The 23,813-nt window shown below is 41.6% G+C and overlaps 1 protein-coding gene across 3 annotated transcripts; it reads left to right on the top strand.

Annotated features, from left to right (window-relative positions):
* Positions 1–593: 593 nt before the first annotated feature.
* SLC25A29 (solute carrier family 25 member 29) lies at positions 594–21,875 on the top strand. 3 transcript variants are annotated; one of them, XM_075282547.1, is made up of 4 exons: positions 594–981; positions 11,047–11,090; positions 19,397–19,480; positions 20,624–21,875. In XM_075282547.1, the coding sequence occupies exons 1-4, from the start codon at positions 948–950 to the stop codon at positions 21,365–21,367; spliced, it is 906 nt and encodes a 301-aa protein (XP_075138648.1). In that variant the 5' UTR covers positions 594–947; the 3' UTR covers positions 21,368–21,875. The 3 variants fall into 3 exon arrangements, with proteins under 3 accessions (XP_075138648.1, XP_075138650.1, XP_075138649.1); XM_075282549.1 differs by lacking the exons at positions 594–981; positions 11,047–11,090 and adding an exon at positions 13,524–13,542; XM_075282548.1 differs by lacking the exons at positions 594–981; positions 11,047–11,090 and adding an exon at positions 13,539–13,557.
* The last annotated feature ends 1,938 nt before the right edge of the window (positions 21,876–23,813 follow it).

Below are 23,813 nucleotides of genomic sequence, written 5' to 3'. Positions count from 1 at the left end.
GGATGATACAGTGTTCTCTGGGTTGTCCTTGAAACATTGTTTGGTGGGGAGGGGTATCCATGACTGATGCAATGTTAGGGGGTATTTGTGGCTGACACAATATTAGGAGGAGAGCTGTACCTGTACACTATTATGTGGGTATCTGTGGCTTACACACTGGTACGTTAGAGGGACAGCTGTACCTGTACACTATTATGGGGGTATTTGTGGCTGACACATTAGGAGGAGAGCTCTACACTATTATGGGGGTATCTGTGGTTTACACACGGGGTGCCCATATGTATGAATTTAGGGTGTCATGAGGATTGGCAAACGTTTTACCAAACAGTTTAACCCTTCCACGTCTGCTAATCTAATGCGTTCTGTTTCCCAGCTTCCTCCAGCCATGAGCCGGCAGCAGCAGCTGAGCCTATCATTACGCACACAGGCCTCGCACCGCCATCCCGCCCTCCCTAGTATTGATGGGCCTAGCAGAGTCTCTTTCATGTGGAGGATGCTGAGCCCTCGTTTCTTCCCCCTCCTCCTCGGGTGGGCGGGGCAAGAAGCTGAGGGTTGGGGGTGTTGTCCCTTCCTTCAGTGCTGATTGGACAGGATGCGGCTCCTAAATAAGGACATTTGCACCTTGTTGGGCGGTGTCAGAGATAGAAAAGACTAGAGTGAGGTTGGCGCAGATCGTGCAACCATCGGGGAGGGGGCGCAGGAGGCTCCTCACTATAATCATCATAAGCAACGTTATTAGCATTACTATTGACCTGGGCCTCACTGCTACCCCCTGTAGGAGCCCTCACCTCATTACTACAACCCCCTCTGCCGTCACTACTACTCCCCACAGCAGCAGAGATTCCTTGTCCTTCCCCTCCCCTGTAGCAGCAGAGGGCACTAGGAGCTGGCACTGTGGAGCACACTGAGGTGAACACTTGGTATCATTGGCATCCGTCCTGGGAGGAATGGCGTTGGATTTCCTGGCTGGATGCGCAGGAGGTGAGATTTGCATCTGATCAGTCATTGCAGTCTGTCTTGATGACCTCAATATGCCATAGCCTGAAGGAAGCACTTGCATTGATCAGCAGGGTGATGCACACATCATACAGGGTGATACATACATCATACATGGTGATAAATAATGCATATAGGGTAATACATACATCATACAGCAGCTTTGTACTGCAGGCATCCAGCTGATTGTGCAAGCACTAGCCCCTTTATCTGGAGGCTAATACTTCAGCATTCCTTAGATGCACATAAGACCAGATTTGCATTCTTGCTACCATCTTCTTTAGACTTGCCGGGAAAGTGTATTTCATTGTAGCAAAAATCAATATATCTTTGCACTGGTGAAAAATGAATATGAAATGTAAAACATGTCCAATAATTGTTCTGACCAATGTGGATAGATTGTATCATATGTTAGATGTGGTGGTGTTATATTGCACGTTTATTCTTTGTTTAGCATAAATATTGATGTGTTTTGTAAGAAATACAGAAATGTTATTGTAAGATAAGCGCATACTAGCCATAAAGAATGTCAGGGGAGCACCTTAGGTTATGGTAATACAGGGCCAATGCATGGCATTAATACATGGCATAGAATCCGAACCAAGGACCTGCAGGAGTCTGTATTGACTCTACAGAGATGCATAATGTGGTCAGAATAGCAGGTAGGCTTGTGTGTTCCTCAGTATACAGACTGTGTGTCCGGAGATTGGAGACAGCTGTATACTCTGCAGGTGTACAGAGACATGGGCCTGATCTGGATTATTCAGTATTGCAGTAGTCTATAACCAGTAGTTTAGGATGCAAATGTGGCTAAAGATACGCACCAGTGTGACTCTGCCAACAAATGTTTACACTAGGCCATAAATACTGGCAATATTGAATATAAACCTGAACCTCTTAGCAGTACCACTTTTGATTGTATAATAGAATTATAGTAAAAGTAGCTGCAAAGGTTTGCTGTTTCATAATATACACTTTTTTTTTTTTTTTTTTTTTCCCCGTTGAATGTGACCATGAAGTGCAGGTCAAAGTTAAATGTCTGTTACAGTGTGCAAAAGCTTGGCCACTTATGCTGTATCATATAGGGCTCTTTGATGGATTTCTTTATGTCTAGCAAAGGATTCACTCACAAGTAGGCCCCATGTTGTATACATCCATCTTAATGTATAGTATATAGGATTATGTATGCTGCCCTGTATGTTACTCACATTTTCTTCCCTCTGCAATCTGCTGCACTGTAGACTAGCAATGTGGATTTGTAAAATGCTTTATTACATGTGAACAATGGGCATGTTAGTTGCCTTGCCTCGCTGCTTCCACTATACACAATGAGGCAAAAGACTTTGTACTAGCAGCAAGAACGTCACATCCATTAAAAAAATTCATCGTATACTCAGGACTGAAGGATTTGGAGTCCTCATGAGTTCCTTTTTAAGATTATGAGAAGGATTGCAGCAGATTTGTGTCCTCACATCTCATGGGGCTGGCTCCTTTGCAGTTCTGTATGAATGTGCTTGTACTGATTGCATCAGATGGACACCACATAGTGGTATCCGCAGTAGGCTTTTACCTGTGCGTCTGTATTTTGGGTTCACGTGCAGAGCACTGACATTGTATATAATGAAGTGCATGATATCCCCCTTGGGTGTGAAGAGTTTTGCAATTGACTCTTTCATTATGAATTGTCTGAGTCATGAGATTATACTATGTTTTGAGGAAGTGGCGAATGGGCAGAGCACAATAAAAACAGGTTATTAAAGTTAGATACCAAGGCGATTCACCTGTTTTATTACAGATCTCTCTGAATTGATGTCTTTAGCTTGGCACAGAGTACAATTATACCAATTCTCAATGCAGTTGTGGGATTTTGGTGTACAGATCAAGCCATTAATTTATATTGTACAAGTCCAATAGAAGTGGGTGGGAGCAGGCAGTTGCTGAGTCTAACTTCATCAAGAATGAGTCAGATTTAAGAATTTGATTCTGTAGGTTGAGGTTATAGCCACCTAGCATAGATATAGAGAGTGAAGGGGTAGCAGTTGTACCTGGGCCTGGTGCTCAAAGACTCCAGTATTACTGGCATACTATAAGAGGGGGGTTCAGTACAGATTTTGCATTGATGCCCAGGATTTGTCAAGAGAAGCCTCTCCTGTCTTTGTATTGAGTATGCTATGGTATTGGTGGATCATGCAAGAGTAATTAGAGCTACCATATCATTGGAATAGTTTTTCCATATCCAGTATACCCAAGGTCTATAGTAGTCACTTTCACCAAAGATCCGATGTCTGCAGAAAGTTAGACTAAATTGATTGGTAGGAAAGGTGATCAGGGACTAAATAATACTATAAAACATACAAGCAACAACTTAACTGATCAAGTTAAAGGGATCCGTTAAGTTACTCTATAACAAAAAAAAGTAGGACAAACCACATGCTAGTGTCCCACAAAGAAATCAGATTGTCAAAACTTTGTGTGAATAATGACTGTATAGCTACTGAAAATATCTGGCCTGTGCTGCAAAAGGCAGGAAAAAGGAAATGTACAGTCTTAAAGTGTAAGTGCCTTTCATGTTTATTTTTAACTAATGTGTAGGGGGATATCTGCAAAATATTTTGTAATTATACTTTAACTTATTTTACTTCCTTTTAGTATAAAATAGAGCAGTTCCTAGGAAAAAATGTTAAAGCCTATGTAAGTGTTGCAGAGGAGAATCTTTACACAGTGTATTGCCAGTATATATAGATCTGTAGCAGTTGCAAAGTTGACGGTCACTTCAAATTTGGATAACAGTATCTCCAGTTTTATAGTACAGCAGTAGTTCTGATGTAATATGAAAAATGAGAATCTCTACTGCACGAAACACTACACTGTTTTATGGATGTGCAGATCAGCCTGCACGTGTAGTGGGGAAAGCCTGACTTACCAGAATTGTGTAAATGCCATTTTTAGCTTCGACATGTTTGGTAAATTGGACCCATCCCCAAAGCACTTGCAGGTTGACTTGTATATCTATAAAATAATAATTTCTGTATTGCTTCATCAGTTTGTGGTCAGTGGTATGTTTCCATTGCTATTACAGACCCTACACAGCACTGTTATCGGTTTGGAAGGCATTTTGGACCTGATAGACTCCATTTAGCTATTTCACTCTAAGTACGGTATTGTTTAAACCCACATCTGTTGAATAAACTTATGAAGTATTTAGTTGTGTTCTGCTTATAGACATTGGCTACTTTATTTTCACCCTCTGGGTCTGTGTTTGCAGTAAACCACATCTCCGAAGCATTGGGGCTGGTAACAGTGTCTGTATTGATTCAAGTAGCATGAAGACACAAGAGGAGATGTTGGGAATCTGCACAATTTGTGCTTGATGCAATATGTATGCAGATGTCATGAAAACAAAATGAGAAGTGTATATATAGTTAAAAAAACAAAAAACAAAAAAAAAACCCACAGGTATACAAAGGGTAGATGGGATTTTCTCTAAGATTTCAGGGTGAGAAGTCTTTGCTTAGAGGAGGAAGCGATTTTACTAGTCTGTGTCTAAAACTGAGGCAAGAAGGTGTTTATGGTTCTAATCCCTTTCCTACAATCTCTAAAACCCTTCATTGTCCTATATGAGAGCTTCTTGACCAAATATGTTCAAATAAAATCTCATAGCACAGTTAGCTCCTATTTATTTTATGGCTGTCTTTGCACTACCTTTTAATAATCTTTCTCCATAATATGCAGGTTTAATAAGAGGGTATCACTAGCATGATGTTATAGCACTTTCCCACTGAAACTTGTCCCAGCAGTTCGTAAATTAAACTATGACCTGGGTACATCCAGGCTTGAAACCAGTATATTTGTTCTTTTGGAAATGGGAAGAATTCCAGCAGAATTAGACCCTCACGCAGGGGTATATTTATGTACAGGAGGTCTTGCTTTTACCTTTCAAAACAGAAGTTAAAAGACCAAATTCAGCAAGACCTCACAGTCTTGACCGTAGCACATGTGGAGGGAAGGTGTCCCGTTCATTAACAAGGTGCCCTGTGTTCGGCCACCTGACCTGTGAGTCAGGTCCTCCATTCTCTGTGTGATTCCCTCACTCTGACGGAGGAGCTGATGCCATAGATCATCTGTGGCACTCCTTGTCTTCAAAGCTCCCATGAAGGCCTCCTTCCATTGGGATCCTGTTGATGACCCCTCACTGCTTGTGACACTTGTCTCCACAGTCAGTACTACTACAACCACACCTGGTTCTCTGGCCAAGATCCAGTACTCTTGCCCATCGAAGTTCGAACAGGGCATACCTCAGGCCTAGCTTCCTGGTCACACCATACATTCTACCTTGATGCAAGCTGTGCGCAAACTGAGCCTGCGCTTCTTGAGTAGTCTCCTCCTAGTGCCTACCTGCCACTAAAGCTTGTGTGGCTACCATTTCCTTGATGACTAGAGGTGAGCACTACATCTTTGAAGGCGAGTGGGAAATAATGAAAGAAGATCTCGATTTTGTAGCGAGCTTGTTTTTAGCATTTAGAGGAGCTTAATCTGCTTGGAGCTCCTCTCTTAGGTCCTAGGCATTGAATCCCTCATGGTCACATGCTCGCTAATCATTTAAGTTAAGCAGATGAACAGATGGTTGTAGACTGACAGCGCCTGCATCCTTCTTGTACAGTAACCATTCTTCAACACGGCTTCCTATGTAGTGCAAAGACCACAAGGCCAAATTAAGATTTACAGGTAGTGCACCAGTCTTAATAATCAATGTTGATGTGAGAGGTATATGCCTTTTAACATTGGGGCATCTCAGGAGGTCCATACACCCAATACTGAAATATATGCCAGCTAGGAGTTGGTGTAAATTTCAGGTGTTAAGCCAGTTTTGGGACTGTAAAGACCCCTCCCACTTTCTTAAAAATAAAAATAAATCCACATTAGGGTAAGTTCACACTGGGTTTTTTGGTCCGGAACATGAGGCAGAGGCCACCTCAAGTTCTGGACCAAAATATGGGTAGCTGCGACGCACTCCGCTCCGGATTAGGTCCAAATGAATGGGCCTAGTCGGGAGGAGGGAGTGTCTTCAGGCCGAATCGCGAGGCAAATCCGCCTGAAAGAATGAGAATGTCTCTTCTTTTTTCTGGGAACAAATGGCTCCTGGAAAAATGAACTAACCGGCTCCCATTGATTTCAATGGGAGCTGTCTTTGTGGTCAGGATTTTGAGGCGGATACGGCCTCAAAATCCTGACCAAAAACCCAATGTGAACTTACCCTAAATGTTTAATGATTGTGGTTTGTTTTTTTTCCCTTAAATGGAATTGGTAATGTCAGTGGGTATATTTGTGTAGAGCAACACACTGTCAGGAATGAGTGTTGTGCAATCTAAGCCACAAAATTTTGTGACTTCTGCTTTTTAATGGAAACGTCTACAGTAGGATCCATCTGTTTATACGATAAATCACATAAATTACCTGGAATTCCCTTTGTCAGGGGAACCTTCTAACAAAAAGCGTTTGCAAATAATGGGTCACACCTTCAAGCAATCAGGTTTCCTATACTAGAGGTTATTGGAGCACTGCACAAAGTAACTGCAGATCTTGTCAACTTTGATCTATTATTGTGAGTGTAGACTTGTCTGTAGATCTGATGTTTTCTAGCAGACTCGCGCTAAGATATTTCAGTTGTGTGGTTGAAGGAATTTTTATAATTCAGCATTGCTCTGAGCACACTCTATCAACAAATATCTATTAACATGAGAAGTCAGCTTCTTTTCCAGTAAAGAGCTCATGACTTGTAGAACCAGTTTGTTTACGCTCTGCTAGGCCTTGGGATGAATGTGCAGGAGATCCCTGGAACTTGCATTTCGCTCACACCCCCAAAGAGACCAATCACCTTCTCCAGGGTAGATCTCAAATGACATATGGAACACACACCACGTGCCTATTTAGGCATAGCTATGAGAGTATTTAAGGTCGCAGCGTAATGTCTGTGCATGCCTTTACTTTCTTGGTATTCTATATCATGCTTTAACAGAACTTGATTTCATAGAATATTTCATGCCTAAGATAGGACATATAAGGCGATGGCTGATGGGATGAATTCTCTGACTGGTAGAATAGTTGGAGAAATCGATCGATCAATCAAGTATGTGGGATTTTGAGTCACTCAATCTCATGGCCCCACTGCTGAGGAGTTGCGTGCTTCATATCTCTTATTACTGCTGCCTGTGGGTATATTGGCCAACAATGATTTTCTCTTATGAGGCTGGAAGCTCGCATCCAGATTGAGATCTATTTTTTGAGACTGTATTTCTGCAAACAAAGCTTAAGGCTGAAGCACCACGTTGCGGGAACACAAGTGAGAAGTAGAAGTACTTTCTATAGATTTGCTATTCCTTTTGTAGCCATTCCTGTCTTTGGCGCAAAATCTGCAGCAAAAAAAGTGTTCTGCAACATGGGTCTTCAGCCTAAAGTACTGTAGATCCAGCAGGTTGGAGAAACGGGAGTCTGTCCATGGTTTTTATATGTCCCATTCCCATGAAAAAACTAACACAAAGTAAGTGTGACTTCAGACCATAGTTGCCCATTCAGTTTGGCAGTATGTGTTTCAGTACCATGAATGAGCGAAGTGGATGAGAGACCCTCAGACACTTCCTATACTCCAAAGGTCATGCGTCTTGTGATAACATCTGAGTCTTGGAGCAGACTTGGAAGTTCTGTTGCTAGCACTAGTGAGACTACTATTCCTAGAGGGTTGATGGCGGTTCAGTAGACTAGTTTAAAATCTGACAATGGATATTTCCAGTGGCCTTCTGTTGCGTTCCAGAATCTGCATAGAAAAGACTGGTGTAGGTAGAATGCTGGACTATATATGCTGCTGCAACCTGGAATACTTCCTCATTGCCCTGCTTATAAACCTTTTTAGCCCTTATTATGGTTGAAGCCAGTCATTGGGTCATGTTGGAGGTGGTTGGGTGTAGCCTTCGTCATTGTATAGCTTAAAGTATAATTCTATTCCGTTTGTTTGGTATACAGTCATACTACGTTGTTTGTCTTTTCCTTTAGTACTTATTGTTACATGATCCAGTGCACAAACTGTTAACGTCACTGACACACTACAGAGCCTGGCAGTCACGACTTTTTTTTTCCACTTACAAGGTATCACTGTGTATAAATAGCAGCTTCAATTCAGCCGGATCGATTTTCACACGGTCATGTTTTCACTTAACACATTTGATTCTGTATTAATATTCATGGAACCAATATTCTATCATTAGAATACACTTTTTAAACTAAATATATGTAGGAATAGCCTTAAAGGCTATTCTTCTCTTACCTTTATTATTCTGCTCTGCCGTTTCTTAGAAATAACATCTTTTTTTTTTTTTCTTACTTAAATGAGTTTTCTTGCAGCACTGCGGGTGTTACCCAGCACGTAAACAGCAGTGCTGTGAGAACTCCTTTAAATAAGGAAAAAAAGAAGATATTTCTAAAGAATGGCGGCGCGGCTCTGAATAATAAGGGTAAGAGAAGAATAGCCTTTCTTAAGGCTATTCCTATATGTATTTAGTTTAAAAAGTGTATTCTAGCGATAGTTCCTTTAAAGGGATATTGGGGTAACAGAACTTGCAATAAAATGGTTTTCTACCCCAAGTCATACTTTACCCCATGCACTTGGAAGGATCATAAAAACCCAGAGAACTGACTGTAATGCCGTACCTCCCAGCTTTCAAAGGACAGAAAGAGGGACAAAATGTGTGGCACTGCAAATTTAGCTCAATCCACTTCTAAATTGACTTTGCCTCTCCCCACACAGTATAATGCTCCTACAGTCACCCTAATGTAATATTGCCCTCACATTATAATGTTCTCCTCAAATTGACTCAACAGTATAAAATATCTCTCCAGATGCCCCAGTTTAAACTGGGGGCAACTAAATGGGGACATTAAACTGTGGGGGCAGCTGGAGAGGGACATTAAACTGTGGGGGCAACTAGAGGTGGACATTATTTGCCCCCCCCATCTTCCCCCACAGTTTGATGTTCTTGAGCTACAAACGTTTAACACTTAACAAAAAACTCCCAAGAGTTGCAGGCACGATGTGAGTGATGTCATCACATCACACTTACAGCTCCCGAAGCCAGAGCACATAGGGGACACAGTGGTGAGGCAGGGGTTGTTCGCTTCTGCTTCACCGTTGTATTCAACTCATCTGCGTCCTCTCCGGGTGCAGATGAGTTGTATCCAGGACATACCTCCTGCCAACTGGCACCGTGGGACACTACTCAGGATCTGGGACAGTGGAGAAGTAAGGTAATGCTACTAAATGTGACTAAGTTCAGCCCAAATTTGTCTCCTTCTAGATGGTTAGATGCCCAGTTGCCTCAGCATTGGCTCAATAAAATGTTGATTGGCATATGAACAGTGTAGGCAATGTTTTTAAGCTACTCATTACTACTGTTATTGCTGCTACTACTTTTATTAATACGTTATTGCTATTAATAGTAAAGCTACTCTTTTGATATGGATGATCAGACTGTTGACACCCAATCAGAAGATCTCCAAAGAACTGAATGTTTTTTTTTTTTTGTTTTTTTTCTAAGTGATCATCTTCTCCTGGCCAGAAGCAAATCGTTGTCAGCTAGATATGGCGTCACCTCTGCCACAAGCTGTATGAGCCAACAGACTTTCAGATCAGGGATATGTCTGTATAGTACACTGTACATTCACTGTAGTGGACCTATCTTATCTATAATCTTTAAAAGTAGCCCTGAGATTTACATAGGATTAAACTTTGCTCTCATCTTTTCTGTGTAGTCCATTGTCCTATGCTATGGAGTCAGTGGTCAAGTTTACATGGAATCAGCACACAAGGGATATTTGCAATAATCGTTGTAGGTTTGCGTGAGCAGACTGAGATTGTTTCATCAACAAAATTGGGTAAAAGGGCTCATCTGTCCTCCATGTTTCTTCATGGCATAGACTGTCAAAGGAGGTTACCCACTCCGGCTATAAAATGAATTATGAATATTGTATAATTAGACATAGTTTGTTGCTTTAGCACTTTAATCACTAGCTTTTTAATGAATTTGATGAATTTTTACCACTTCTGACTGACCATGGCTGTCAACCATTTATGAAGGAGTCTGATTTGGCCTACTGACTCCAGAGCTGTGGATGACAGACCATGAATGACCAGGTAGAATGTCAAGAGTGCCCTTTACTCAAAGGATTGTGGTTGCCTTGATAAGCCCAGGGGTAGTTTTGGGTCTGTCTGCATAAAGACTCTACTGCTATCCCCAATATCCACTACTGTTCCTATCTTTGTAGGTTGGTAGTTCCTTATTTGACACGTTTCACTAGAGAACGCCTACATTGTACAGAAGCAACTTTTGTGGTCTTTTCGTCATATTTATGAAAATGGGTGTCATCAAATGTATTTGGTGGCCACTTTCATTGTTGTAGTAACCTTTTTCCAAAAAGTTATTCCATACCTATGCCAACTCTGGTGCAGTGACCCATATATTTTTTATTTTTTTACATCATTTTGCGTGTGATGAGTTCTCTGTGTGAGACCTGTAAGCCCAGCTTTATTCTCAGAATATGGTTTAGTGAACCTTGCACAGAAGATAAGGGAGTTATCTGTGAAGGGCTAAACCTTGTGAACTCTTTCTGCGAAGCAGGAATGTATTATGCGAGAATGACCGTGACTAGTGATTACAATGTATTTGTGCTGGAGTTAATGTTCATGTATACATACTGATACAATACATCTGTCCTATATATACAGAAACTTATAAATATTATAAAGGGGGAGTCTGTCCAAGGGGGAGTCTGTCCAAGAGTATAAACACAATAAATCAATTTACCCATAAGAGTTTTTAAAAAGATTTTGCCTGCCCACTGCTGCATATTCTAATAGTCCATACATCATCCATGTACCCCTTATAGCTATCGGAAGATGTAGTAGATGATCAGCAAATGGGTTACATCACTGATAATTTTATATTGTCTGCGTGCAGCAACTTTTTTACATTAAATTACAATTTTATTTTTTTCTTTCTTTAGGTGCTGCTGGTGTGTTAGTTGGACACCCATTTGACACAGTAAAGGTGGGTTACATTTACAATTATACATGTATTTATGATCTACTTGCATGCATAGCTATGAGCTGTGAAAGCAAGTATCATCTATTTATGTAAAGATTTTAGAATTCGTCAAGCAGTTCCATCATTATAACAGCAATGTTTGGGGCTGACTTCTGCTCGCCTGTAGTATGGTGCAACCTGCCACACTTTCTGGTTAGACTATATCCAGAAGGTTGGTTTTGTGTCCCAAGAAAAACACCTGTAAATGGATTCAAGACAAGCCTGCAGAACGACTTATTCACTTATTCAACTATATGTAAGTTGTGTGGAAATCGGACGCTCCTTTAAAGGGACAGACAGATCAGTCCAGAAGTACTAATCTGGTTTTGTAGGGTCACCACAGAAGAGTTAACATAAGTGCTGTGTAGGTGCAAATGAATGCAAGTTTTATTCTCTCTGGACCAGACATTACCTCTCTGTTGTCCGGAGTTCAAGAGTGTCTAGTGGCTGTAGCCTCCCCTCTCTCCTCCTGCTTTCTCAAACTCCATGTGGAGAAAACAGAGTTCATCATCTTTGCTCCACCTTGTACGGCCGCTCTACCTGATCCAACTATCAAATTTAATGGAGCCACACTTACCCCTGCCCCATGCTGCTCGCTTAATACACATCTCCCTTCATCTTCAACGACCACTCCCCTCTGCCAATCCCTTCGTTGGCCAGCAAATTGAGTTCAAGTTACTAATGCTAACATACAATTCCATCCACAAGCTGTCCCTTCCATATATCTCTGACCTAATCTGCTACCTGCCCACACACAACCTCAATCCTCCAATGACCTCCTACTCCGCTCTGTTCTTATCCACTCTTCACACACAAGTCTCCAAGATTTCTCTCGTGCGTTCCCCGTACTCTGGAATGCCTTAGTAAGACACATAAGACTGACCCCCACAATCACAAGCTTCAAGAAGGCCCTGAAGACTCTCCTATTCAGGAAGACCTCCAACCTCCAAAAACACTATCACCGCACTGCCATCTGAACTGTCTCCCCCCCCTCTCCTTCTGTCTCTATCCCTCTTCCCTCATAGATTGTAAGCCCTCACAGGCAGGTCCCTCTATCCCACTGTGCCAGTCCGTCATTGTTAGTATTATATTTGTTTGTACATTTTGTGTTCCTTATGTAAACCTTCAAATGTAAAGCACCATGGAATTAATGGTGCTATATAAATAATAATAATCCATATACAAAATAAGTTGCTGTTGCCGCCCACTAACTCATCAATTAGATCCTTCAATCTCTTCTCCGATCTTGTCAAATATGGTGCTTATTCTAATTTTTATTTTTTTTTGGCCTGATTCACTGATTGCTCGAGGGTATGTACATGCACAGTACGGTCTATGTACCAGAGTGTCATCTTTTACATTCCTGTAGTGGATGATGTGGCCTTGCACATTACTACGATCACACATGAATCATCAATCAGCATATATGCAAGATAGCAAAGACTCCAATCCTCCAAGAATCCAATCAGAGAGCTAGGGGACAGGGCTGAGCAGGGATGAGCAATACTGGGCAGCTATTCTGAACTAAAAGCCATTGCTTGTGTTGAGGGGACACTCCTGGATGTACTTACAAACTAATTTGAACATGAAGTAAAAGTTGTTTTTATCATTCTTTAGATGGCACTTTGACACCGCATAAGTATGTTCCCTACTGTCCCCACACCACCATATTAATGCTCTTGGACTGATTTTTCCTCCCATGGACATTTAGGGATGACTGTAGTAATTTTTTAGTAATTGAGCTATTTTAGCAACTTATTTTTAGCAAATGTTTGCTGTAAGTGATTGTTCACATTGAGGTCTTATATGGAGAGAAATGGAAATATAAAGAAAGTTACCAACATGCATAGCTATTATTGAAGCGGTATTCCAGGTGATACATGTTAAATTAGTGGGGGGCTGAATATGGTGACCCCACCGCCAATGCTGGACTAGGAAACCCCAGTTAATTTCCTCTTGTCAGTAGGACCTAGGTAAAGAAGAGTTTGTATGAAGTTGAGGTTGAACATGTACACTTATGCTCCATACAATGCTGTGGGTATAGATGCCAAGTTCTAGCAATTGGTGGGTGTCTCAGTGGTCAGATCATTGGATAGGTATATGCTATCTGCTGGAATACCCCTTTAAGAATAGGCTGCATGGAGACTTTTAACTTTTGCAGCTGGGTCGGTGGTATCTGATCACTCCTACAATTCAAGGATGTGGATCTGGTAATGGTGGTGTATTAGGAAATTACTGTTTATGCAAATGTTCAAGTCTATCATGCTTTCCTAATGCCATTACCTCCTCATACAAGTTTATGTATTGTGATATATTGCCTTGTTGCTTTTAATTTCCTCTGCTCTCCAAGCTAGGGGGCGCCTTAAAAGTGTTACTTTGTTGTAGATGAACCCGTTTCGCAGAGCGTTCCCTGCCAGTAAGTATTTCCCAGGTGAATTCTCGTTTCTCTCCAACTGATTCTTTCTGAAATCATGTATTTTCTGGAGCAGCTTGGGCGGGTGGGGTTTGGGAGGGGACTAGATTTATCAAAGTTGGCGCAAAGGAAATGAGGTGCAGTTGCCATAGCAACTATTTATATTGCTCCAGCAAGTTTTGATAAATCTTTCCAACACTAGAATAAATTAAAGATTTTTAACTTTTCATTGGATGCTGCTTTATACTGTTAAGTATGGATCCCCATTCTCCTGCTTATGTTTTATTGCAACTTTCCATTGTGTCCCTGTGTCTCTTATGATCCTCCTCGCCTGCTTTCCTGCATGTTCCCCATGCTTAATCAGACACCGATTTCCCTTTTGGGAAGGTCAGTAAATGGAACGTAAGTGTCCTTTATATATCCACCTAATTTGTACCCTAAAAGACAGTCCATGAATATATTCTCTATGGTATAATCTTCACACTGACTTTCAAAACGGCAATAGCCATTCCAGTGGGAATAGACACCCAGCTTTTCCCAGACTCAAGAAGGTCAAGTCTCATTTATTGATTTTATTTTCTTCAGCTGCATACCCTCTTCTTCCCATATGTGTCTTAACACCTTTTGGAAAAGTTTTATTCACACATCAATCAATGTTGCTTTTGAGACTACCCAGCGATAAGACTTCCTGGAAAGGTTTACACCTGTTGTGTTTCTGATCTGCTCCTGGTTTTGGCTTGCAACCTATGATGCAAAACACTGACGTGTGACTAAGGCCACATGCACACCAGCATACGCATGTGCCAGTTCCTTGGTTGAATGGCACATGGATGATGCTTCCATAGACTTCACTTTCCTCAGTGAGCATGGGCCATAAAACACAGGTATAGGACTTTTCCTATAAAACACAGCATGATTCCTTACTCCCCACCTACTATGCGATCTCTTTTATAGGTATTTAATTAAATAAAAAGTTGTATATGTTCTAAAATAAAAAATGCAAATAAAACAAACCTTAGTATAGACATGTATGGTATATCTCAGTGTTCAAATGACTAGGGTCCAACCAGAGGAATAACTTGAAGCTACTAGATCTTAGTGAAAAACTCGAAATGGGGGTCCCTACCTCCCTTATGGGACCTTTGGGGGGCAGCTACTGCTATGCCCCTGATCAGTGGGTGCAGAACCAGACAGAGGCTAATAATAGGAGTGGACCATTGTGACCCAAATCAAAATTACTATTTGAACATTTTATCTCTGACGAATAATAAACCATTATTTTAGTTTATACGCCCCTTTTTACATGCCATGCCCCTATTTATATACCACACTATGTCCATGACTCCTGGTTTCCATTATTCACATATCAGTAATCCTGATCTGCTAGTATACAGTTTTTGACATAACCTATGGTAAATGGCAGTGTAAGGCTGGTCTTACACGGGCCGTAATGTAAGTCCGCAATTGAGGGTTTTCAATTGCGGACACATTATATTCAGTGCGGCCTCTTACACCACTGGATATTTTATCCGTGGTGTGCCAGGTCTCCGCACTGAATAGAGCAGGTCCGCAAAGGCTGTGAATTCATGGACTCGCCCATAGAACTCTATGGGTAAGTGCGTCAGTTCATGGGCATCTGTGGGGTCTATGTTGCTGATCAGCAACTTGCGGACCGTAAAATCATTACGGCCGTGTAAGACCAAGCCTAAGATAGGATGACATGGATGGGAAATAATTGATTTGAGCAAGTTCAATGTCTTGAAAAACTGGACTCTTCATTCCCAACATGGGGGTGTGAGTCTGCAGCATAGGAGGCCCTGATTCTGACGTCTGCACTTGGGTCCTTCCTTCTGTTTCAGTAACATATTTGCAAATGATGGCATGCCACATAAACCAGTATAAGATTTGAAACTGCGTTGTTAATGATGATCATTGTCTGTGGCACCAGGACATGGAGTGCTCCTTTAAGGGGAGATATTTAATTTGTGAGCTAAATGTAACCGTGTGTGTCCTTGGCTTCCTGTCCTTGCATTTGTTATGTTGTTTATTCTTTGGTCAGGCTTCGGAATGTTCTGCAGATATCTGGGCTCTGTATGGGGCAGTGACCTTCTGCTGCACCTATAGATACATACATGTCTGGCTGCAGGCAGCTCTCCAGGATACTTTATATTTCTATTGGTAAGAGCTGCATTATTATTACTTGGTTACCATACTGTTCACAGAACCAGTATCCTTAAAGGGGTATTCCCATGTCGCATACTCATCAGTCTTTACTGCTGTAAAATCTTCTTTCTTCCTGGTTTCTTGCATCATTTGGTGGGCGGGGTTTCACAGGCAACCTGCCGTTTAGCTCCACCCCCAAATTTGTGTAGCTCCACCCACCCATATTGGACTATGACGTACAGGCAGGAGCAACTCCATTCTGTGTTACATACAGAGACTCTGTCTCTGCCATAATGAACACAATTGAATTAGCTAGCCTGATAACTGGGAGAACAGAAGAAAGGGGAGAGGAGCTGCTTTCATATCTGCTAACAGGAAGCTAGGTCACGTGGTGTAGACACAGGAATAGATAGAAACACAGGCTCGCTCCCTGCACTTAGCCCCTCCTCCCTCCCCCCTGAGAGCAGCAGATACATCACTTGACTCATGAGCAGCTAAGTCAGGGCTGTGGCCACAAAGAATTGAATAAAGTAAGATAGTGGACAAACAAAGCAGTTTTGCTGAAGCAATGTATTTAGGAAAAGTCTTACATCCACATTAACAAGCAGTATAGATAGGATCCTTGTGATGGGACAACCCCTTTAAGACGACACTGCAGTTAGAATCCTTCTTTTTTTTTTTTTTTTTTCTCTAGCCCCAATACTGTACTGTAAGAGGGCATTCCCATTACCATTGGATGTCTGTTCTGATAGTATTCGTTGCTAACATTTTCACACAGATGCCTAACAGTAGTGTGAACGCTCCCCACCCCCTAAGTTTAGGTGCCTGATATGCTATTTAGGCTCTGTACTGTCAGGAAGGCAGTGTCAGGCAGGAGCAGACAAGGGGTGGGATTCTGAGCCCTGATAATGGCTGCTTTTGATTGGATGAATCGCACCTCCTGCCCTTCTGACAGTCTAATAGCACTTCAGGCATCAAAACTATCTGCACTTAGTGGGGACTAGAGAGAACATTCCAGCTGTACTGGAATCGGTGAAGTGGCGCCTATTAACATGCTAAGAACTTGAGGTGGTGAGAGGTCCTCATTTAGTATGTCATGTAACATCATGTGAGTTTCATGCTGCCCATAAGTTGTAAAGAAGTTGCTGACTGTAATGGTTCTGTACAATTGATATTATCTGTTTTGGATTGCTCAGTCTCTGTTCACAGCACTTCTGGGCTTTATAGTTGGCACCTGTATTTTATACTATACATACATTGTAGAAACATGGGCTACAGCCTCCTTACTACTCACACCACTTGAGGGTAAAAACTGGCATCAGAAGCCTATGGATAACCTAAGGAGTTAAAACTTGACTTAATGCCCCACATTGCCGAAAAGCAGCTTTCCCCTCCCCCTCTTCCCCCCAAAAAAAACACAAAAAAAGTGGACTGTGCAAAAAAAAAAAAATGCACCAAAATCTGCAAAAAAGTAGGTTTTTCACAATTTGGGCCCTTAGGGTACATTCATACGGAGGAAAATGGCCGCTGAATTTGGTGTGGAATCCGCCTCAGATTCAGTTCAGGGGAAAAAAGCCTCCCATTGATAGCAGAAAAAAGAACCGAGTGAAGTCAATGGGAAGTTTTTTTTTTTTTTTTTTTTTTTTTTTTTTTTTTCTTTAGCGCTAAATCTGAGGCATCAACTTCCTCTGTGTGAATGCACCCTTATTCATGACTACAAAGGAGGCAGGATCGGCTTCTGTGACCTTGGAAATGGGTTCAGTTAGCAACAAATGCTCCGATTCACATGCTGCACTGTAATCCACAAAAACCTAATAGGAGGAGTTGCAGAGGAAGGCAGTCGCTATTGAATTTTTATCTTATTTTGCTACTGACAAGTTATGTAGTTTATGGGAATGGGTAAAACCTGTCTAACTTCCCCCTGTAGATGACTGCCCTTGTGTGACAGGAAGTTAACTATTGTAGACAGTGTAGATGCCTAGCTGCAGCTGGCTGATAACTATTGAGCGGAAACTTTGATATTACATAACTATGAAACTCTTTGTTCCCTGGAGGGATTTCCGTCATTTGTTGCTTCTCTTGCCCTGTACACGGCTGCTGATTGGCTTAGGGAGTGGTACAGGCGTTTCCATAGACTTCTATCAGGACATGCTGGTTATGAGCTCAGACATAACACTAGGTCTTGTACAGCTTTCAAAGGACAACTTCACTGACTTGGGTTTCTTTTATTTGGCACTTGCTGTTAGCACTGTTCAGCGGCTTTGGTGGACAGACCATAGAACAATCACCTGTAAAATTGTCCCCAATCCGATCAGAGGTCTGATTTCCCCAGTGGGACCTTAGTCATGGAAGGGCCACACACCAAGGAAGGTTTTCATTGTATACAAAATCTCAAAAGAGGAGCTGTCAACCACTGTTTGCAAAGAAGCAAGAATAATGAGCTTTAAATACAAAGTAAAAATATTGCAGGTTCTTGCTGAGCAGTCTGTTATTTAATTGTAAAGCCTTCATACATGGCTTCCTGTCAGTTTTTCTGCTGCTAATAATCACTATGGCTGCAGCACACTTTGTTCCTTATCATACATTATCAAAGACAAATGTAGTCTGCCCGATCTCCCTGAGTAATTGTACAGTAGCAAACACATAGCTGAGAAAAAGTGACCATAATATAGGAGTTGCAGGAAGACCTGCAGACAAGCAGCTAAAAATAGTGGGGTGGGAAGAAGTTCATACATGTACATAGAAGAAATTTCTTACCTTGTGAGTTGAAACTTGAAGAATGTTCAGGCCTTTGCACTGAGCAAGTAGTTTGCAAACACTGTTTGCAGAGGAGTTTATTTTCTTTTTGAGGAGTTATTCACAGATCTTTTCACTAGCTTTCTGGAAAACCAGGCAATAAAGCAAGTTTTCTTTTATCCATCAAGGAAGACTTGTTCACATATTATTTGTCTGGGATGGTGTTAGAAATGTATTTCCATCATGCTGTTCCCAGAGACCCAACAAATCGACGGTATGGCTCTGTTCCCACGGAGTAACACGCCACTCATTCTGACACGTAAATGTGTCCAAGTGAGGCGCTTCGAAACAGATCCCATTGACTTCAATGGGTGCCGGCTTACGCACGCTACACATTGAAACCAATGGGTTAAAAAGCCTCCCATTGATTTCACTGTATAGTGCGTGTAAGACTGCACCCATTGAAGTCAATGGGATCTGTTTTGAAGCTCCTCACTCGGACACGTGTTTACATGTCAGAATGAGTGGCGCGCTACTCCGTGGGAACGGAGCCTTAGGCACATAATATTATGGCATCATACTGGTGATAAGTCACAGGGCCCTGATTATAGGATTTGCTTTGTGGTCAAGGAAACGAAAGTGGTGAGGTGAACAGGAAAACGGCGAGATTGGACAATGGTGGACATAGCTTAAATCAAATGGGGAAAAAATTGAGCGTTTTCTTCCCTTAGTCCTTGTACTCCCAGTCTTGCTGTTGTAAATCCTGTCGCTTGCTCATGTCCATGTGGTTCATCACATACCTGTGTCACATTCATTGCTATTTTTTTTCTTCTTTCACCTAGAGGAAATGTACTGACAAATGAATTATGAATTGTGAAACTGTATGATACATTCTTGCTCCTCCTTGAATCACTGCTCTTAAAGGGCCCTTTTCATGACCACTTATCTTCTCTTGTAGGTACGACTCCAGGTTCAGAGTGTGTCCAAACCCCTTTATCGAGGGACCATTCATTGCTTCCAATCCATTATCAAACAGGAATCGGTAAGTGTTGTCGCTATTCTAAATTACTTGTGCAATGCAAACTTGTTGGAGGTGGCCATTTATATTGCCACATGTTTGTATGCAGCTACACGGTTTGCATGCTGATCAAAATGTGACTTACACAGCCTGGATGAAAATGGCGACTGTAAATCATAACAATACTTTGAAATCAGAGGCGTAGCTAAGGGTTAAGCACAGAGTCAAATGTATTTGAATGGGCCCCCTAACCAGATATACCAATATTACAACTATATGGTCACTGTACAGTATAGTGGCAATAGATACCAGTTCTACACAGGGCTCTGCAGACTATTCAAATGAGTACACAGTTCCATCTGGACAAAACCACCAGTTTGCAACTTGGACATCTTTGGCCCCCTCACTTTTCCAAGCACCTGACCCACGTTGTCCTCACCCTGCTACTACTCCAGTTATAAAAAAAAAAAAATATATATATAAAAATGCCCTATAAAATGAATGATACCCCTATAATCTCCCTTATGGCCAAATAGCTGGCTGGTCCCTGTACTATACAGAGCTAGAGCCAGAACCAGATGGCGCTGTACACCATATTGGTGTACGTCTTCATTCCTCTTACCCTTAAGGCCTGAGACCTAAAAGGCACCGAGACCTTAAAACCTCTTTGACCCAGCATAGGAGGCAAAATGCAGGGATGTCATCGTGCCTGTGCCAGGACGCAAGTGTCTTTGTTGTGGTTAGGGCACCTTGTAGGTCACAGGCCTAAAGAGGATTGAGGCCTACAAGTAAGAGCATGTTCTACAGGATAAAGAAGAAATCTCATGGCTTCCTGCTCTAACAACTGTATGTGTTCTTTGTAGATGCTGATTTAGTTTAAATGTCTGCCTCTGTTTGCAGTGATTCCAGGCAGGGCTCCACACAGTCAGTGGGTCTGTTGCGAACCCATTCTGCGCCCCTCCCCCTTTCCTACACACTTTCCCCAGCTACGCCTCTGCTTGCAATGGATTCTTAGTTTTGATGTTAGCTCCTCTGCTGCATGTGCACTACAATCTAGCCATGCATAGTAATAAAATCATCCAAATCTTCTGTTAATGTTAGACATGGTTGCAATTTACCTAGACTTTGCCCATTGTTTGTCTACAGTCTGATATTTGTGTGTTGTAGGCATGGGGACTCTACAAAGGCGTCGGTTCACCAATGATGGGTCTGACCTTTATCAATGCACTTGTGTTTGGAGTCCAAGGAAACGCTATCAGATACCTCGGTTCCGACACTCCATTAAACCAGTTTCTGGCTGGAGCAGCCGCTGGCTCCATACAGTGTGTAATCTGCTGTCCGATGGAACTGGCAAAGACCAGGATGCAGCTCCAAGGAACCGGCGAATACAAATCAAAATCCAAGAACTACAAGAATTCTTTGGACTGTTTGGTCAAGATTCACCGCAAAGAAGGACTGAGGGGAATCAACAGAGGCATGGTTACCACATTCCTCAGGGAGACCCCAAGCTTTGGCTTTTACTTTTTAACCTATGACTATCTCACCAGGTATCTTGGCTGTGAAATCAATGACAATTACATCATCCCCAAACTGCTGTTTGCTGGTGGCATGTCAGGTATTGTGTCGTGGCTGTCAACTTACCCTATTGATGTTATCAAATCAAGAATGCAAGCAGATGGTATTGGAGGAGTCACTAACTACAATGGTATTCTTGACTGTGTCAGAAAGAGCTACCAAGTGGAAGGTTGGAGAGTATTTACCAGGGGGCTGACGTCAACGTTGCTCAGAGCCTTTCCTGTCAATGCTGCCACGTTTGCTACTGTCACTCTGTTCCTTATGTACATGAGGTCAGAAAATACCATTAAGGAATGTGACACTGGCCCAGCAATACAGCAGCCAAGCAGCATGTAGAGTCTGTTACAGGATAGCTGAACAGTCTGGGTGTAGAGTTATTTTTATATAAGTTGTATAAATTGGATGTATATAAGTAATATGTATAATTGGTTTTTAGGCATTTTTAGATAGGCACTCATCTCAGTTGTATATTACAATGTGGCCTTATTTGGATACGTTGCCTCACAGCTGCTGATGGTGTGGGGTTCTACTTCTGCATCTAAGGTAACAATAGTAAGATAGGTCACGTTTAGAGATTGTGAATTGGGGGGAGAGACAGCTACCAATATGTTCATTTGAAACAATTGGTTGAGTTCTGTGTCCATACCAGATGTATTACAGAATAAAGCAGCAGCTACTGCCATTATGGTTGAGAACTTGTCCCCTCTAGCTCTCCCCCTTCCCAGTGCATTGCAAGACAAACGGTTTACTTGGAATTGGTGGCCATCTTGGAGGGCAGATTCGGTTGTGGTGCTACCTGCCCTCTTGTAATGTAGAAGGTGACTATGCTGGTCTCTATTGAGATTTGGAGTGATCACCATATTGGGGGGGGGGGGGGGCGCAGATTTGGAATGATCTTGAAGACTCTAGTCATTAATTATAATGTATGGAGTTTGTCTGCCCTGTTAGTGTTCAGTACCTCTGTGTTACCTACAGGTGGCACTGCTGCAATTCTCCAAATAGTAAGCCATAATGCAATGACTGAATCTCTGGCTGCTAGTTGTTTTTTTGTTTTTTCCATTCCTCTTCATTACCATTGTTGGTATAAGGTATAGCTATGGATCAGGCTGCTTTTATTACACTGAGTAAGAACAGAATGAATGGAGTATAGGTCAGGCTTTGTGGATAATGTGAATATTGTTTTAACATAGTGAAAGGCTTTTAATGTCAAATATTTATTTTTATATACAATATTTTATTTCACTCAGTTACAATTAGAACTTGTTTACTGCGCAACTTAAATGATGTATCTCCACCCATATTACCCTTGTATTGTTTAAATGCTAAAGATATTTCATGTCCAATGTGATAGGTGAAAGATGGTGACGATTGGTGTGTTCGATAACATATATAATGGCTGACTGCTCACTTCTGTGTGAGACTGAACAGGTTAAATAAATGTTGTCATAAGATGAGTTTTATAAACTTGAACATATTGGCTGATCAGGTCTTATAGGCCACAGCGTATCCTGGTACTATAAGGAAACTTGTGACATGGGGAATGCTGGTGCCTGGCGCCATCTACTGAGTGACTTGCAGTACTACAATTTTCAGTAAATGTCAAGGTTCAGTAAACTAATAAAATACAAGATGACATTACTATCTTCTGGATAACGTACAGTCTGTATATTTATATATAGGGTTTTTGTACAGCTGTAACATGCACTAACACTTTAACATTGGTTCTTATGTAGAATTACTTTATTCACAAGGTGTCACACAATCCTATCAGCCCTGCTTGAGGAATAACATACCCTGGAATTTGATTCTTTTAACATAAATGACTTTGTATATTTTTTCATACTCTTGCATAATGAAATGTAACTAGCATTTAGCAGAACAGAAAATCTACACTAACTTACTGCACTAAACTTTTCAACCAGTAGATGGTGCTGTACTGTACGGTCACTTGTACTTTTTCTTGTGCCGGAATAGAAGCTTTGTATTTATGGATTGACATACCTACCACATCACACCATATGGTCAGGAGCAGTATTGCATGTGAAACTTCAGTAGGCAGTGGTTACCCAGAGCTAGATTATGAATCCTTCCATGAAATGGCACCACAGGTGTCTATAGGCTGTGCCTGGTATTGCAGCTGAGCCCCACTTACATGAGACCTTCCTCTTTTTAAAGTAGGGCATCTAATACATATCCTGATAAAACGGTGCACCCTGTATTCTAGCTTCGTTCTTTGATATCCCTTCTGTAAATAATGGGGCAGAAGAGTAAACTTGCATTGTATTTATTTGCCTTTGGCACTTTGCCCTGTAAGGTGCGGTTTCAAATCGAGTCTTTCACCATAACCCAGATAGATGGGTTAGGGTCACCTGAATCAGTGGCACCCCCTCACCATAAATCACACATGCAATGCTACACCTGACCACAGGGTGCGCAATTCATATATTCAGTGAGATTATAAACCATCTGAGTCCCAGTGTTAAATGGCAAATTCTGTGCTGTCCTGGCATGTAACCAGAGACTGAACATGGCACTTCTATTTATAGGGGGTAACTCACAGAAGGCACTTTTGGACATGCTGCGATAACCAGAAACATTGTAACCAAAAAGAAAATGGGGTGCACACTTGACCCATCTTTAATATATAATTTTTCCCTGCTGTTATCTGTGTTTTTATAGAAATGAGTGTATAGTGCAAGAGTTCTCTGGATGTAGGGAGGGTGCAATACATATTTAATTTTGCTTATTGTATATCTTTTGTTCTACATAAAGGTGGTAACTT

The sequence above is a fragment of the Leptodactylus fuscus genome, chromosome 7 (genome assembly GCF_031893055.1).
Source record: "Leptodactylus fuscus isolate aLepFus1 chromosome 7, aLepFus1.hap2, whole genome shotgun sequence".
Lineage (NCBI taxonomy): Eukaryota > Metazoa > Chordata > Amphibia > Anura > Leptodactylidae > Leptodactylus > Leptodactylus fuscus.
The sequence above is the reverse complement of the archived record's forward strand: the minus strand, read 5'-3'. Positions and strand labels throughout refer to the sequence as shown.

Coding starts and splice junctions, on each gene's coding strand:
- SLC25A29 (XM_075282547.1), top strand. CDS start 948: ATGGCGTTGGATTTCCTGGCTGGATGCGCAGGAG. Junction 982..11,046: donor CCTGGCTGGATGCGCAGGAG/GTGAGATTTGCA, acceptor TTCTTTCTTTAG/GTGCTGCTGGTGTGTTAGTT. Junction 11,091..19,396: donor ACCCATTTGACACAGTAAAG/GTGGGTTACATT, acceptor CTTCTCTTGTAG/GTACGACTCCAGGTTCAGAG.